General features: G+C 42.6%; 1 protein-coding gene across 1 annotated transcript; it reads left to right on the top strand.

The window, feature by feature from the left end:
• The first annotated feature begins 929 nt into the window (after positions 1-929).
• LOC311129471 (interferon regulatory factor 5-like) lies at positions 930-12,325 on the top strand. Its single transcript, XM_084161762.1, has 9 exons — positions 930-1,264; positions 6,810-7,043; positions 8,817-9,003; positions 9,168-9,193; positions 9,307-9,334; positions 9,482-9,961; positions 10,514-10,903; positions 11,302-11,423; positions 11,546-12,325. Exons 2-9 carry the CDS (start codon positions 6,867-6,869, stop codon positions 11,714-11,716), a joined length of 1,581 nt encoding a protein of 526 aa, XP_084017888.1. The 5' UTR covers positions 930-1,264; positions 6,810-6,866; the 3' UTR covers positions 11,717-12,325.
• Positions 12,326-13,318: the final 993 nt, after the last annotated feature.

Genomic DNA, 13,318 nt, shown 5'->3' with positions numbered 1-13,318 from the left:
TCCTTTTCCCGTTTGGCAGTGCGTCGCCCATATCGCCCTATTGAACAGGCCGCCCCTGTACTTACATATCAACAAGGACGCACACTGGCCTTGGCTAACACAATGAAATATAACAGGTGGGAAAACACAAGGATGGCTGGAACTTTCTCTCACCTGACTTCTCTCGAGCTGATCTTTGAGCTGGAGATCGCCCACTTCACCGCTGGGCAGAGCTCTGATATGATTAACTAACATTAATGAAACGATTAACTACAAATATTTCACAGCCTTTTGTACTTTACTATTTATATTTTGGACAACTTTTACTTCACTAACGCTACATTCCTAAAGAAAATAATGTACTTTTTACTCCATACATTTTCCCTGACACCCAAAAGTGCTCCTTACATTTTTTTATTATAGCAGGACAGGAAAATGGTCCAATTCACACACTTATCAAGAGAACATCCCTGGTCACCCCTACTGCCTCTGATCTGACAGACTCACTAAACACACATGCTTAATTTGTAAATTATGTCTGAGTGTTGTAGTGTGCCCCTGGCTATCTGTAAAAAAAAGTAATAATAATAATAATAATAATTTGCCATCTGGTTTGCCTACAATAAGGAATTTGAAATGATTTATACTTTTACTTTTGATACTTAAGTATATTTTAGCAATTACATTTACTTTTGATACTTAAGTATATTAAAACCAAATACTTTTAGACTTTTACTGAAGTAGCTAGTATTTTACTGGGTGACTTTTACTTGAGTCATTTTCTATTAAGGTATCTTTACTTTTACTTAAGTATTACAATTCGGTACTTTTCCCACCACTGAAAATTGATACATTTTACAACCACTAGGCTAGTGCTAGTATACTATCGAAAATGAAACAATGATCGCATACTGCTTCTGTATACTTTAGAGCGCTGACAGGTACCCGGAAGGGTGGTACTTGAGCAACTTCAGCAAACACACACGCACCACGTTTGTTCATGTTTAACCTCAAATAATGTTTGGCCGCTGTTTGTGGAAAGTTTTCTGAATAAGTCTTGGACTTTCTGACTGTCATTCTCCCACACATTCCTTGAACTTGTGACGGTGTCGGGCAAGGTTTTTGTCAGTTAGCCTACCTAGTAAAAAGCTACCTGTGGCAGCGCGCATACTCTCTGCCTGGCCTGTTTCTGTTTGTGGAAGGAGGGATTCCTACAGTCAGCGTACTAGAACTCTTCGATACAAGGGAGCGAAAACATTTTGTGGAGAAGACCTATCGTTAAAAGGTGGGTGCCGGTTAAAGTTGTACTTGTTTCCTAAAACAACTATAGTAGTTTGAGATTGTTTTCAGACCGATTAACTCATCTTTATTTACATACTCATGTCAGTGTCAGGCGGCCTATTTTCAGCTTTTGTTGTCGGTTTATGTTGCTTTTTTCTCAAGCTGCCTTCTGCACACCCTGAATGAAACCTAGTGAAGCTATTCCTGTTTTAAAACAATTTTCATTTAAACATACTATCTATAGAGTCTAGACAATAGAATCCAGACTTGTGCAATTATTGTTAAGTTCCTGAAACTAATGGGAAATCCCCTTTTGATCCCCACCATGTCCCAACCAACATTGTAGGAACTCCACAATACTAACCTAAATGACAGAGTGAAAAGAAGGAAACTTGTACATAATAAAAATAATCCAAAATATGCATCCTGTTTGCAATAAAGCACTAAAGTAAAACTGCACCAAAAAATATATTTCCGGAGTACAACATGTTATGTTTGGGGCAAATACAACACATTACTGAGTACCACTCTTCATATTTTCAAGCATGGTGTTGGCGGCATTATGTTATGTTATGAGTATGCTTGTCATCGGCAAGGACTAGGGAGTTTTTTTTAGGATAAAAAGACACGGGATAGAGCTAAGTACAGGCAAAATCCTAGAGGAAAACCTGGTTCAGTCTGCTCTCCAACAGACACAGAGACAAATTGAACTTTCAGCAGGACAATAACCTAAAACACAAGGTCAAATATACACTGGAGTTGCTTATCAAGACGGCATTGAATGTTCCTGAGAGACCTAGTTACAGTTTTGACTTAAATCTGCTTGAAAATCTATGGCAAGACTTGAAAATGACTGTATAGCAATGATAAACAACCAACTTGACAGAGCTTGAAGAATAATAAAAATAATGTACACCACCGTTCAAAAGTTTGGGGTCACTTAGAAATGTCCTTGTTTTCGAAAGAAAAGCCTTTTTTTTTGTCCATTAAAATAACATCAAATTGATCAGAAATACAGTGTAGACATTGTTAATGTTGTAAATGGCTATTGTAGCTGGAAACGGCTGATTTCTAATGGAATATCTACATAGGTGTACATAGGCCCATTATCAGCAACCATCAGTCCTGTGTTCCAATGGCACGTTGTGTTTGCTAATCCAAGTTTATCATTTTAAAAGGCTAATTGATCATTAGAAAACCCTTTTGCAATTATATTAGCACAGCTGAAAACTGTTGTGCTGATTAAAGAAGCAATAGAACTGGCCTTCTTGAGACTAGTTGAGTATCTGGAGCATCAGCAATTATTCGATTACAGGATCAAAATGGCCAGAAACAAATAACTTTCTTCTGAAACTCGTCAGTCTATTCTTGTTCTGAGAAATGAAGGCTAATCCATGCGAGAAATTGCCAAGAAACTGAAGATCTCGTACAACGCTGTGTACTACTCCCTTCACAGAACAGCGCAAACTGTCTCTAACCAGAATAGAAAGCGGAGTGGGAGGCCCCGGTGCACAACTGAGCAAGAGGACAAATACATTAGTGTCTCGTTTGAGAAACAGACGCCTTACAGGTCCTCAACTGGCAGCTTCATTAAATAGTACCCGCAAAACACCAGTCTCAACGTCAACAGTGAAGTGGCAACTCCGGGATGCTGACCTTCTAGGCAGAGTTGCAAAGAAAAAGCCTTATCTCAGACTGGCCAATAAAAAGAAAAGATTAAGATGGGCAGTCTGAGATATGGCTTTTTCTTTGCAACTCTGCCTAGAAGGTCAGCATCCCGGAGTCGCCTCTTCACTGTTGACGTTGAGACTGGTGTTTTATTGCTTCTTTAATCGCACAACAGTTTTCAGCTGTGCTAACATAATTGCAAAAGGGTTTTCTAATGATCAATTAGCCTTTTTAAATGATAAACTTGGATTAGCAAACACAATGTGCCATTGGAACACAGGACTGATGGTTGCTGATAATGGGCCTCTGTATGCCTATGTAGATATTCCATTAAAAATCAGCTGTTTCCAGCTACAATAGCCATTTACAACATTAACAATGTCTACACTGTATTTCTGATCAATTTGATGTTAATTTAATGGACAAAAAAATTGCTTTTCTTTCGGAAACAAGGACATTTCTAAGTGGCCCCAAACTTTTGAACGGTAGTGTATGTGCAAATACTGTACAATCCAGGTGTGCAAAGCTCATAGAGACTTACCCAGAAAGACTCACAGCTGTAATCGCTGCCAAAGGTGATTCTAACATGTATTGACTCAGGGGGTTGAATACTTATGTAATCAAGAAATATTAGGGTTTTATTTCATTGTTTATTTCAAATGTTGAAATCTTTTTCCACTTTGACATTAGAGTATTTTTTTGTAGATCGTAAAAAAAAAAAAAAGATAATTCAATCCATTTTAGTCCCACCTTGTAACACAACAAAATATGGAAACGGTAAAGGGGTGTGAATACTCTCTGAAGGCACAGTACAATGTAAAGTGCTTTAAGCACCAGCAAAAAGCGCATAGGCAGCGCACTGGTATAAAGGCAATTCATGATGTATTGCTGAAGTGCTTATAGTGCTTTTTTAGTCTGTGGTAATTTAGCAGGTTTGAATCGCGTTGAGCTTGTACTCTGCCACCTGCTTTTCACTCATTCCTTGTGAATTAAATCAAACTCAATTTTCACCTCACCGCCACTGCTCACTGGGTGGTAGCATGACATGTCTTTCATTCACAAAGTGTTGAATGAACAACTAAAAATAAATGAGTAGGTGTTTGTACTGCATCACAAGACACCTCTGTGCACCCAGCGAGGGGTGTCATGCACCCCAAAAATCTAAGTGGGCACAAAGTACGCAAGGATGGCTGGGGGGTGGTCCAGAGGGGGGCTAGTCTCCCCGTCCACAAGTTGGATAATTTAGCATTTTTCAAACACTTGAAACAGCCTTTTCCTGCAATCTAGAGCCATAATCATTATTCTTAATTCCATGTAAAATAATATATTTTGAAAAGTGTATTTTTCTGCATATCTAAGCATATACAGTATCTAGTGCTGCCTATATCCTCCTGACTGGTGTTTTATTTTATTTTAAGAAACTAAATATGCTTCTCTGGATTTCTGCAGAAATCTGGGTAAAATATTTTTTAAATTTTTTTTATTTCACCTTTATTTAACCAGGTAGGCCAGTTGAGAACAAGTTCTCATTTACAACTGCGACCTGGCCAAGATAAAGCAAAGCAATGTGATAAAAACAACACAGAGTTACATATGGGGTAAAAAAACAAAGTCAAAAATACAACAGAAAATATACAGTGTGTGCAAATGTAGCCTGGTTATAGCAAGTTATGGAGGTAAGGCAATAAATAGGCCATAGTGCAAAATAATTACAATTAGTATTAACACTGGAATGATAGATGTGCAAGAGGTGATGTGCAAATAGAGATACTGGGGTGCAAATGAGCAAAATAAATAACAATATGGGGATGAGGTAGTTGGGTGGGCTAATTTCAGATGGGCTGTGTACAGGTGCATTGATCTGTAAGGTGCTCTGACAACTGATGCTTAAAGTTAGTGAGGGAGATAAGAGTCTCCAGCTTCAGAGATTTTGCAGTTCGTTCCAGTCATTGGCAGCAGAGAACTGGAAGGAATGGTGGCCAAAGGAGGTGTTGGCTTTGGGGATGACCAGTGAGATATACCTGCTGGAGCGCATACTACGGGTGGGTGTTGCTATGGTGACCAATGAGCGAAGATAAGGCAGGGATTTGCCTAGCAGTGATTTATAGATGGCCTGGAGCCAGTGGGTTTGGCGACGAATATGTAGTGAGGACCAGCCAACAAGAGCATACAGGTCACAGTGGTGGGTAGTATATGGGGCTTTGGTGACAAAACGGATGGCACTGTGATAGACTACATCCAATTTGCTGAGTAGAGTGTTGGAGGCTATTTTGTAAATGACATCGCCGAAGTCAAGGATCGGTAGAATAGTCAGTTTTACGAGGGCATGTTTGGCAGCATGAGTGAAGGAGGTTTTGTTGCGAAATAGGAAGCCGATTCTAGATTTAACTTTGGATTGGAGATGCTTAATGTGAGTCTGGAAGGAGAGTTTACGGTCTAACCAGACACCTAGGTATTTGTAGTTGTCCACATACTCTAGGTCAGACCCGTCGAGAGTAGTGATTCTAGTCGGGTGGGCGGGTGCCAGTAGCGTTCGATTGAAGAGCATGCATTTCGTTTTACTAGTGTTTAAGAGCAGTTGGAGACTACGGAAGGAGTGTTGTATGGCATTGAATCTCGTTTGGAGGTTTGTTAACACAGTGTCCAATGAAGGGCCAGATGTATACAAAATGGTGTCGTCTGCGTAGAGGTGGATCTGAGAGTCACCAGCAGCAAGAGCGACATCATTGATATACACAGAGAAAAGAGTCGGCCCAAGAATTGAACCCTGTGGATTGAAACGAATGTGAGTCTTATTCAGTACATTTAGTAAATGCTTGCTTTTCTAAAGTCTAACAACCTTGCCAGCAGGCATGCCAGCTAAGATGATAGACAAGCTAGCTACTCTAACTTGATTGATAGCCTGAAAAACGTATTGGTAGCTAGTTATGAGGTTGGAATATTGGGAACCTATATGGACTAGTTAAAGCCAAATAATAAAAAATAAATATTACTTTTTTAAACAGGACAAATCTGAGGGTGCACGTGCCCCTGTACCCCCTATGGGCATGACGCCTCTGCACCCAGCTGTTGTTCCGTGTTACATAGTCCTTAAAGTTACCTTGCGCTTTTCAAGTCACTCGCGTGTGGTGTTGGTACAAGGGCTCAGAAGGACATGTGGACGAGGACAATTTCTATCCAGATGCATCTGTTTGTCTCAGCGCTTCCAGGGGCAAATACAAGCTGGCCTTGTATTTGCCTCTAATGTGCTACTTTAGACAAGTTGCTCTTTGGCTGTAAAGGAGTTACCTACATACATATGATCCTCTGTGATCTCATACAATACACTGGTGTGACAGTGGACTCTGCTTCTGTGCCCGGAGGGTCCAGGCTTGTTGTCATAGTATCAAATCCATCATTTTAGGATGACAAAAGCAAATTTGGTACTGTCATGAAATGGATGAAAGGATTAAGGAATAGCCTACAACTGTTACATGATGTGTATGTTAATTCCCCCAACTCTGATGTTTTTTTTTTTATTGCCATGGAAGTGTTTTTGTTCTGTATTTTTCAGGCACAGAACACTTTGTTTCTCAGATCAATTTCCTGTTGCCATCATGAATAAAAACGGGCATTCTGAGTAGCGTATATACCTCTTTCCCCCACCCATCCTCTCTCTCCATTCTCCTCATCCACCCCACCCCAGCTCTCTTCCTGCAGATGGTAGGGAGTATCCTCTCTTTCAACCCTCACCACATTCCCCTACCCCCATTGCCTCATCACCCATCTGAACCATTACTCTCGTATCACGCTTCGAGACACCCCCTCAGTACCCACTCTCTCCCCTACCCCCAGTGCCCCGTCACCCATCTTAACCATTACTTTTCCCTTCACCTTTCCAGCCCCTTCACTCACCCCCTCTGAAGCCCCTTTCTCCTCCCTGCGTGGTGCCCTGCCCCATGATGAGTGTGCAGCCTCGGAGGATCCGCCTAAAGCCCTGGCTGTTAGCCCAGGTGAACAGCGGGAGGTACCCCGGCCTGCAGTGGCTCAGCCCGGACCACCGGCTCTTCCAGATCCCCTGGAGACACGCCACAAGACACCTGCTTACCACTGAGGAAGAGAACACCATCTTCAAGGTGAGAGGGAGGTCCGTGTTGAGAATGGCATGACAGATCTGAATGCTTAAACTCTGTATGCCGTCATTTTGATATCACACTGTAGTTAGATCTAAGTTGTCTACTTAGATCTACTTTTTTTCTATGATCACTACTGGCAAGTCGAGGAACAGGCATTTGTCACAAGCTAAACCATTTTCAGAAGTGCTTAATCAAAACAGCACACAGACATTATTCCCTGAACTGCAAGTAGCACATTTCAAAAAGTATTTCTAAGGAACTCAGTTACTATGTCACCCACACACTTCCTTATCCCAATCGGCAATAAATCTATCAACTGTTTTAGTGAACTGAAAGAGCCTTAGTTTTATTTCCACTGCTTCTCTAGTGTCAAACCTCTCGGGTTTTCCTGACCTAGTGTATAAGGATGTACACATGATATCCACTGCACTAACAGCCTACTCCCTACCTCAGACATTCTTTTGGCTCGAGTCATTTCCTCATTAGCCATTACCCTGTTCTCCATTTACAGTGCATTCAGAAAGTATTCAGACCCCTTGACTTTTTTCACATTTTTTTACGTTACAGCTTTATTCTAAAATTGATTAAATTACTTTTTTTCCTCATCAATCTACACCAATACCCCATAATGAAAAACCTGTGGTAAATTCAATTGATTGGACATGATTTGAAAAGGCACACACCTGTCTATATAAGGTCCCACATTTGACAGTGCATGTCAGAACATCAACCAAGCTATGAGGTCTAAGGAATTGTCCATAGAGCTCCGAGACAGGATTGTGTCGAGGCACAAATCTAGAACATCTCAGGAGAGACCTGAAAATAGCTGTGCAGCGACGCTCCCCATCCAACCTGACAGAGCTTGAGAGGATCTGCAGAGAAAAATGGGAGAAACTCCCCTAATACAGGTGTGTCAAGCTTGTAGCGTCATACCCAAGGAGACTGGAGGCTGTAATCGCTGCCAAAGGTGCTTCAACAAAGTACTGAGTAAAGGGTCTGAATACTTATGTAAATGCGATATTTCTGCTACAATTTCTGAACACCTGTTTTTGGTTTGTCATTATGGGGTATTGTGTGTAGACTGGGAAAAAACAATTTAATATATTTTAGAATAAGTCTGTAACGTAACAAAATGTGGAAAAGGTCAAGGGGTCTGAATACTTTCCGAATGCACCGTAGTTGTGAGTAATGTGGTTGGTTAATTGCAGTGCAAGGTAACTTTTAAGGAGTATGTAACATGGAACAACAGCTGGGTGCAGAGGCGTCATGCCCGTAGGGGGTACAGGGGCACATGCACCCTCAGATTTGTCCTGTTTAGTGCAACATTTACATTTACGTCATTTAGCAGACGCTCTTATCCAGAGCGACTTACAAATTGGTGCATTCACCCTATAGCCAGTGGGATAACCACTTCACAATGTTTTATTATTATTATATATATTTTTTTATATATATATATATTTTATTTTTTATTTTTTTTTTAGGGGGGGGGGGGGGTAGAATGACCATGACCCATGTAGGCTTATTAAACAACGGAGAGAGGAATGGTCGGCAGTAGCCAACATTTTTACAGGCACATAATGCCGAAATTAAATTGTTTATTTGTCATTTGTTCCAGGGCACTTCCATTAGCACTGCTACCCTTTAATAAATACAATATATTGATTTACATTTAATTTAACCCCCACCCATTTGATTCCATCCAGATGTGACCCCTTCTCCCATTCATTAAAATGTAACCTCATTCTTCTCCCTGCCCCTCTCTTCCCCCAGGCCTGGGCTCTGGAGACAGGGAAGTACCAGGAGGGTCTGGATGAGCCTGACCCTGCCAAGTGGAAGGCCAACCTGCGCTGTGCCCTCAACAAGAGCCGGGAGTTCAAACTGAAATACGACGGCACCAAGGAGACACCTGTCCAGCCCTACAAGATCTACGAGGTCTGTGACCAGCCCTGCAATGGAGGTAAGTATGTGTGTAAGCATGCAGGCTCATTGGAAGCTTTGTCTTATTGGATTTAGTTCTTTAGAATAACTTTGTTGAATAGATATTCAGATATTAATTTTTTGTGAAATTAATTAGATTTTCTCCCCCATGTTGGTGGCATATTCCTTTTGATTTGGTTTCAGACACATTTGATGAAGATGAGGAGGAGGTAAGGTGTAGACAAATTACTTTTCCATTATCTGAGAACAATAAAATAGTTTGAGAACAATACCCATATATCAGCTTTTTTACATAAACATTACATTTTGTCTTTGTTTTCAGATGCCGAATATTTTTGGTCTCTCCATTGGTAAGTGTATACTGTCAACACACCTTTGCTACTGAGCCATAGGTGAATTAAGCAGAAATCGCTTGGAAGGTTAACCTTTTGAAATGTGTCACTATTGACATTATGCAAGGTCTTATGTGCTTGTGTTTGTCCTCATGTCTCTCCCAGACCCCATAATTAGTGACCCACCCAGTTTTCAGGCATTCCCTACTGCACATAGGATAGACGTTCCCTTCAGCTCCCCCCTCAATGACAGATATGGCACACCCCACCACACCCCTATGTACCCCAGTCCCAACATGCGCTCCAATCCCAACGGGGGCATTACCATGGCAACGGATCTCCCTCAGCCAACCATGGTTCCCCCAGAGTTTTCTGCCCACGTTCCATTGGTGGTGAAGTTGGAACATGGGGTCTTTGTGCAACCTGGACCCGCAGGACCCTCCAACGGCCTGGGGATGGGTGGAGGGAGCATGCACCCTCCTGTGGTCACTGAGATGCCCCCCATGGTTCCTTCTGCTGCATCTGTGGCTCCGGTTGCCCCTAACCCAGGCGCCGCCCCCATGGAGGCCATGTCAGGAGTCCAGAACCAGGAAGAAGGGCAGGCGGTACCACCCTACAAATATGACCTGCTGAACAGCCTGCCATGTGAGTGGAATATCACCTATAGGTCCATGCTGTGTTAAGAATACTGCTTTTTGTACTATGGCTTTACTTTGGCAGTCAGGCACTTCTGCAATAGTTCCTTGCATGTTATCCAAATAGTCATTCCCCTACCATAACAACAGGGTGTGAACTTTATTTGGTATTGCTGCGTGCAGCACAATGCCGACATTGTAATACATTCACTCAAAACAGTTGCCTCCAATTGACTCATTCAATGGATTATAGGCTATCAGGTATTAGTGAAGTAGTCTGGAATACCTGTCTGTCACACCCATCAAATGGCACACACTGGCAGCTGTCTGAAAGTGTGGGGGATGGTACGACAGGTTCTGTAGTGAATTGGAATAGGCAAAATCGAGTTTTACCCTTTTATAGCTAAAGCGTTAATGTGTTATTCATTGATTCACACCCTTTTTCAGTCTTATGATAACTTGGTATCAGAATACTATTAGGCATGGTTAGAAAGAGCTATATTAAATGTTGACTAAGTGCCCACAATTCTTCTGGCACTACATTATTTGACTGTGGTTTCAGTGACTGACCTGGACATGAGGTTCCAGTACCGGGGTCGTACGATGGGCTCCCTGACTGTGAGTAACCCCCAGGGCTGCCGGCTGTACTACGGCCACCTGGAGCCCACACCGGAGCAGGTGGACCTGTTCGGCCCCGTCACCCTCAACCAAGTTCTCTTCCCTGGCTCGGCCGACATCCAGAACGAGAAGCAGCGATTCTACACAGAGCACCTGCTGGACGTGATGGACCGAGGCCTGATCCTGGAAATCTGGGAACAGGATATATACGCTATCAGGTTGTGTCAGTGCAAGGTGTATTGGTCTGGGCCGGGCGTGGACGAGCAGGGGCCTCCCAACCCTATGGAGAGGGAGAGGAAGTACAAAGTGTTCAGCCTCAATAACTTCCTGCACGGTGAGTCAGTCAATCCATTTTATTGCTGGATATTTTAGTCATCTAAGGCAGCAGTTTCATAGTGTTTGAATCCCCATCTGATCCCTCAAAACCCATTTTTTTCAATTGAGATCAAATAATCACATAACACCAAATTATCCTGTCAGATAACAATGCTGGACTTTCAGTTCACTTGAGGCTCTCTGAGTTTCAATTGATCCCTGAATATTTCAGTCACATGCCCTTTCTGTGAGTAAGCTCTTGAGTAGTACTGCTATTGTTGCAAAGCCCAGGCATCTAAATGGATTAGCTGTAGAACAGATATCATATACACAGTGATTATCGCATTACAGGAGATGCTGTTGCTCAAGTGTCCTTTCTTTCTCCCTCTCATGCACACACATACACACCAACAACAGGGCTCATCTTGTTCCAGAAGGGTGAAACTCCCACCCCACCCCCGTTTGAGCTCTACTTCTGCTTCGGGGAGGACTGGCCAGACCAACAGAAACCCAAGGAGAAGAAGCTCATCGTTGTGCAGGTGAGCAGAACGAATTGACCCCATACTCTTGATGATCATTGACAGATACAGTACACACACATGAAATGATCACATTGACTTAACAGGGACCCTCCCGTCTCCTCCATCCATTTCATGTCCAGGTGGTCCCGGTGGTGGCGCGGATCCTAACAGAGATGTTTTCTGGAGAGCTGTCCTGGTCCACAGACAGCATCCGGCTGCAGATCTCCAACCCAGACCTGAAGGACCAGACGGTGGAGCAGTTCAAGGAGCTCCAGAGGCTTCTCCAGAGCCAGCACGGCCTGGGACCCTGAGTCAGGGGCCTCTTGCTGTGGAGGCTGGGTCTTCAACAGGTCCTGGATCATGGCCTCGCAACACAAGGACTTGACTGCTCATGGACTATTACATGTGGGTTAATGGCACACTGGGCTTGGATCAATAACCTTATTCAACTACCTTCAATGTTTTGTGTGTAGGGATGTTAGCATTCTTTCAACCCTGAGCCTCCCTCATTCGATGGTAGACACCATCAATGGAATCTTCATCCGTACCATCCAGCCGAGAGCATCTTGTATTTCGTAACTAGATCTTGGGTTACTTCTACATCGTCAAAACCCAGACTGCGGTATCTTAACTCCTATTTTGTCATAATTGTAGCGCTGTCAATGTTTTTTGGTCCCTTAAATTATTTTTTTGAATTTCAAATACCATTGCAGTATTTTTTTTTTTTTATGTTGCCATGTATTACTCCCTCAATTGTCACTTTTGAATTCATCAATTTTCTTCCTTTCGCAGCCACCTTTTAATATACTGTACTAGAGCAACCACAACACTCTGTAAATGAATGGACACTGATGCTGTGCCAAAAATGCAATGTAAAAAGTATTGGAATGTTATTTTTTAATAAATACTACGTATGAATACATTAAATCAGCGAAGTGGTCATTTCTTCCCTGACCAAAACAAAGATTGTCATACTTGTGAGAAATGTTGCTGTGAAAGAACTGTCATTGAGGGTGTTTAAGTCAAGGTTTTGTAAGGATGCAGTTGTGAATGTGTGAACGCATCCACTGGTAGTCACAGTTCACTCAGATTCCATAGGTCATTATAGGGGAGAATTCCTGAACGGTGAGAAACGCCTGCCTCCATGTTCCGTTTACAGCTGGAAGGGAACCTGTGACTTGAACACAGACCGGGGTCGTACATTGTGGACGTGATGCAAACATTGACTTGGCGATGAGATTGAACCTGTCAGCAAATTACCCTCTGAAGAAAGGGTGGTGAGTGACACGCATTCACTGGAAATTGGATTTTGATTAGTGTGAATGGGATCGAGAAAAGTAGGGGCTTGTGTTTGTGCAATGTTAACGGTATAGTGTTAGCTGTGTCACTAGAGAACCTGGTTCGAATCCAGGCTCTGTCGTAGCCGGCCGCGACCGGGAGACCCATGGGGCGGCGCACAATTGGCCCAGCGTCGTCCAGGGTAGGGGAGGGAATGGCTGGCAGGGATGTAGCTCAGTTGGTAGAGCATGGCGTTTGCAACACCAGGGTTGTGGGTTCGATTCCCATGGGGGGCCAGCATGAAAAATAAAAATGTATGCACTCACTAAGTCGCTCTGGATAAGAGCGTCTGCTAAATGACTAAAATGTAAATGTATGGTTGCATGTGTGGAAGTGTCTCTGGATATATTTCCACTGAGTTGCAGCTACTTAAATGCATGCATGTCAGCATCTGTCTGGACATTTATCTAAGTAGAATACAACACCTATAGCACACCAAATGCATAATATCAAAGTGTGTGTTGTCTGACAGACAGAACACCTTGACCAACTGGTTTCTTCCAGAGAATGAGTGTGGGTGAGGAGTCTGGTATGAACAAACGTCTAAACTCTAAAACATGATACACAGACAAGGG

The sequence above is a fragment of the Coregonus lavaretus genome (assembly GCF_964263955.1).
Source record: "Coregonus lavaretus genome assembly, chromosome: 5".
In the NCBI taxonomy this organism is placed as follows: Eukaryota; Metazoa; Chordata; class Actinopteri; order Salmoniformes; family Salmonidae; genus Coregonus; species Coregonus lavaretus.
Note: the sequence above shows the minus strand (reverse complement) of the source record. Positions and strands in the feature narration are given on the sequence as shown.

Excerpts from the sequence above, each read along its gene's own strand:
- LOC311129471 (XM_084161762.1), top strand. The coding sequence starts at position 6,867 with ATGATGAGTGTGCAGCCTCGGAGGATCCGCCTAAAGCCCTGGCTGTTA. Across the intron at positions 10,904-11,301 it reads CCTCAATAACTTCCTGCACG|GGCTCATCTTGTTCCAGAAG; the intron begins GTGAGTCAGTCA and ends CACCAACAACAG. Across the intron at positions 11,424-11,545 it reads AGAAGCTCATCGTTGTGCAG|GTGGTCCCGGTGGTGGCGCG; the intron begins GTGAGCAGAACG and ends TTTCATGTCCAG.